This window comes from Heterodontus francisci, chromosome 10, assembly GCF_036365525.1.
Source record: "Heterodontus francisci isolate sHetFra1 chromosome 10, sHetFra1.hap1, whole genome shotgun sequence".
In the NCBI taxonomy this organism is placed as follows: Eukaryota; Metazoa; Chordata; class Chondrichthyes; order Heterodontiformes; family Heterodontidae; genus Heterodontus; species Heterodontus francisci.
Window position 1 is genome coordinate 91,443,809 of NC_090380.1, and position 3,353 is coordinate 91,447,161.

The following is a 3,353-nucleotide window of genomic DNA, read 5'->3' on the forward strand; positions in this document are numbered from 1 at the left end:
TCTTCGGTGCACCAGGACCTTGCCTGAAATCCTCACCTGTGTGAAGAGCTGTATATTTACTGATTGGTCTATTTCCTGACTGACTGTAATATTCACATATAACAAGTCACAAGACAGGTACCCAGTGTATTTCAAAATAAACATTTATTTTATTGCAAGATAAGGGACTGGAGGTTGTCTGCGCGGGGATAAGGCTGTTAATTAAGGAGTGTGTGGCAATTGTAATGGGAAAGGCAAAATATATGATGCAGTGGTGTGATGATCTAAAGGTGGTGGAAGGTATTTTGGGGTTATGCAAGGTAGTTGCTGTTTGTTAGGGGAGTTGTGGGCATCCTTATCCACTGTGTAGTGTGAAGGGTTAGTAATGTGAGCATTGCTTTAAGAGGGTGAAGCATGTGGTGGTGCCTCGAGTGGGCAGGGAGGAAAGGGGGTGTGTAGTAACATGCTACCTTTTTCCACCTTCATGAAGTATTTTCACTTCTTTCTGCTCTGTAAATGAGTCCTGGGCATGAGGGATTTGGGAGTTGATGCTCATGACGCTCCCTGCAGAAGACACGACTGATGTTGGTATCCAACTTGGTGAAAGGAAGATCTGGGAGTGTGAAACTCTTGTCTTGTATCTCTTGGAGGTTTAGCGAGTTGTACTTCTTCTGCCTGTTGGTCTGGCTCAGCTGTCCCCTAATTGGGCACAATGGTGTGAATATGGGTGAGAGATGCTGTCAAATGATTTGTTACAAATTGCCACCAAAACCACTTGTTGACCATTCACCTTGCTGTCAGGCAGTGTTCTGCTACTGTCAGGCAACTGTAGAATGCTTTTAAAGAATTACACCCTTGTTGCACAGAGGTTTCTTGGGGGAACAGGTATGTTAGCAACTTATACAGTTTTGACACTCATGACAACAAAACTACAATAAAAAAAATTTCAATGGGCTTACATCAAGAAACGTGTATATAACGTAAGAACATGAGAAATAGGAACTGGAGAAGGCCATGCAGTTCCTTGAGCATGCTCCACCATTCAATAAGATTCATGACTGATCGTCTGCCTCACATCCACTTTCTTGCTGTACCCCATATCCCTGAATCCCACTAATGGTGAACTGTGCAATTTTTGGGCACAACAATGATGTAAAAACAGCATAATTAGTATCAAAGAAATTCAGGGCCAAGGTCTACATTGTTAATTTATTATGTTTTCAATATGTCAGTATTTAAACATTTCTTTTTATAATCAGAACACATCTATGCATTTCTCTATATTTCTATTGATGGTGGCTGTTAACATAATGAAAAGGAAACCAACCTTATTATAATCATAAGTTTTATACATCAATAATCCATCAACATGTGCAGGATAATATAAAATGGTTCATTTTGCAATGTGTAGGACCTCTCTAGATGGTGTAATTAGTCACAGTTAGAACTAAACACTACAGGGCCAACTATATGGCCTGGTCTCCCATCTAGTGAGATTTCATGCTGGGAATGAGGCATTGCAAAATTATACCTCATATGTTTGTCGCACATATTTAGGAGCTTGAGGTTATCTGACAGCTTTTACTTTTAACCCTAGCTCCTTGGAATTAAAAATATGTCTCATCTTAACTGATTTTGTGCTTCATTTGCAGATTGTATGAATCTCACAAGAACTTCTCATCCAAGTGAACAAAATGGATTTGGAAAATGAGACTTTCTCAAACTTTACAATAGAGGAACTGGCAAAGGGAAAAGCTTCCAAGGTGCTGATATCACTTTCACTCTCTGTCATGACTATTTTGACCACAGTTATTAATTCCCTGGTGATAACTGCAATTATCGTAACAAGAAAGCTCCACCATCCAGCAAACTACCTAATATGCTCCCTCGCTGTAACTGATTTACTTGTTGCTGTCCTTGTGATGCCCTTTAGTATTGTTTACACTGTAAAGGAGACATGGGTGATGGGGCAAGTTGTCTGCAACATCTGGTTAAGTGTTGACATTACATGTTGCACATGCTCTATTCTTCATCTGGCTGCAATTGCCCTGGATAGGTACAGGGCTATAACTGATGCTGTGGAATATGCACAGAAAAGGACACCTAAACGTGCTGGAATAATGATCACAATTGTGTGGGTCATATCCGTCTTTATATCGATGCCTCCTTTGTTTTGGAGACACCAAGGAAAAAATAAGGAGGACGAGTGTCTTATTAAGCATGAGCATCTTGTCTACACAATCTATTCTACATTTGGAGCATTTTATATTCCCTTGGCTTTGATTCTCATCCTGTACTATAAAATATATCGAGCAGCTAAAACACTTTATCACAAAAGGAGTGCAAGCAGGCACATCAATGAGGAAGTAAACGGCAAGATGTCCAGCATTACTGTCAAAAGTCCCAGGACACCTTCAACATTGTGCATATCTGAAAAGTCCATTTCAGATCCTTCAACGATTGAAGATGGAGAAAAAATTCACATCACAGCCAGAAGTCTCAACCCCAGTAGCTGCCAGCAAGACAAAATGTGGAAGAGACATAAAATCTCAAGCACAAGAGAAAGAAAAGCAGCAACCACCTTGGGGTTGATTCTGGGGGCATTTGTGATATGCTGGCTACCATTCTTTCTGAAAGAACTTATTGTGAATGTCTGTGAATCCTGTTATATCTCTCCAGAGATGGCTGACTTTCTGACATGGTTAGGTTACCTCAATTCTTTAATCAATCCCCTTATTTACACAATCTTCAACGAAGACTTTAAGAAGGCATTTCAGAAACTAGTACACTGTAGACAGTTTCTGTAAATACAATAGCAGTATTCTCAAAGCAATTATCTTTGTAATTAGAATGGTTAGACCTTTTATGGAAGCTTCCAGTTTTGAATGAAAGATCAGCATTCCTTTTTCTGGTGGCTTACAGTGGCTTTGTATCTGAAACAATGAACAAAATATTATCTATAAGTTCTGTCAGAGATACTTAACACTTGATACAGAAGAGAAACTATTTGGTATTTTTCTATTCTGTAACTGTCAATGGTGTGTAAGCAGAGAGAGTGTAAATGTTACATTTGAAATACTGAGGGGATTTTCTTTAATGTGTGTAAAAGGTGTTTGATACAGGGAAAGCACTACATAATTTTCTGTTGTTATTACTATAGGTTTAAATTGTCTTTGCAGCCTGAAATGGGTGTATTGAGAATATTTAAAAAGGGGAATGCTTATTAAGGCAAAGAGAAAGACTTGCGAAAGGCCTGTGTAAGCAATATCTGCAAATGTTCCTTTGTGGGGTCTATTAAAGAAATTGGAGATGCTTACTCCTATTCAGCAAAGAAGTAAGTTCTGGGGAGGAAAGACAAGAGTTCATGTAGCAAA

General features: G+C 39.1%; 1 protein-coding gene across 1 annotated transcript; it reads left to right on the forward strand.

Moving 5' to 3' along the window:
• Nucleotides 1-1,673: 1,673 nt before the first annotated feature.
• Nucleotides 1,674-2,786, forward strand: htr1fa (5-hydroxytryptamine (serotonin) receptor 1Fa). The gene has a single exon (XM_068040008.1). The coding sequence runs from the start codon at nucleotides 1,674-1,676 to the stop codon at nucleotides 2,784-2,786; it is 1,113 nt and encodes a 370-aa protein (XP_067896109.1).
• Nucleotides 2,787-3,353: the final 567 nt, after the last annotated feature.

Excerpts from the sequence above, each read along its gene's own strand:
- htr1fa (XM_068040008.1), top strand. The coding sequence starts at position 1,674 with ATGGATTTGGAAAATGAGACTTTCTCAAACTTTACAATAGAGGAACTG.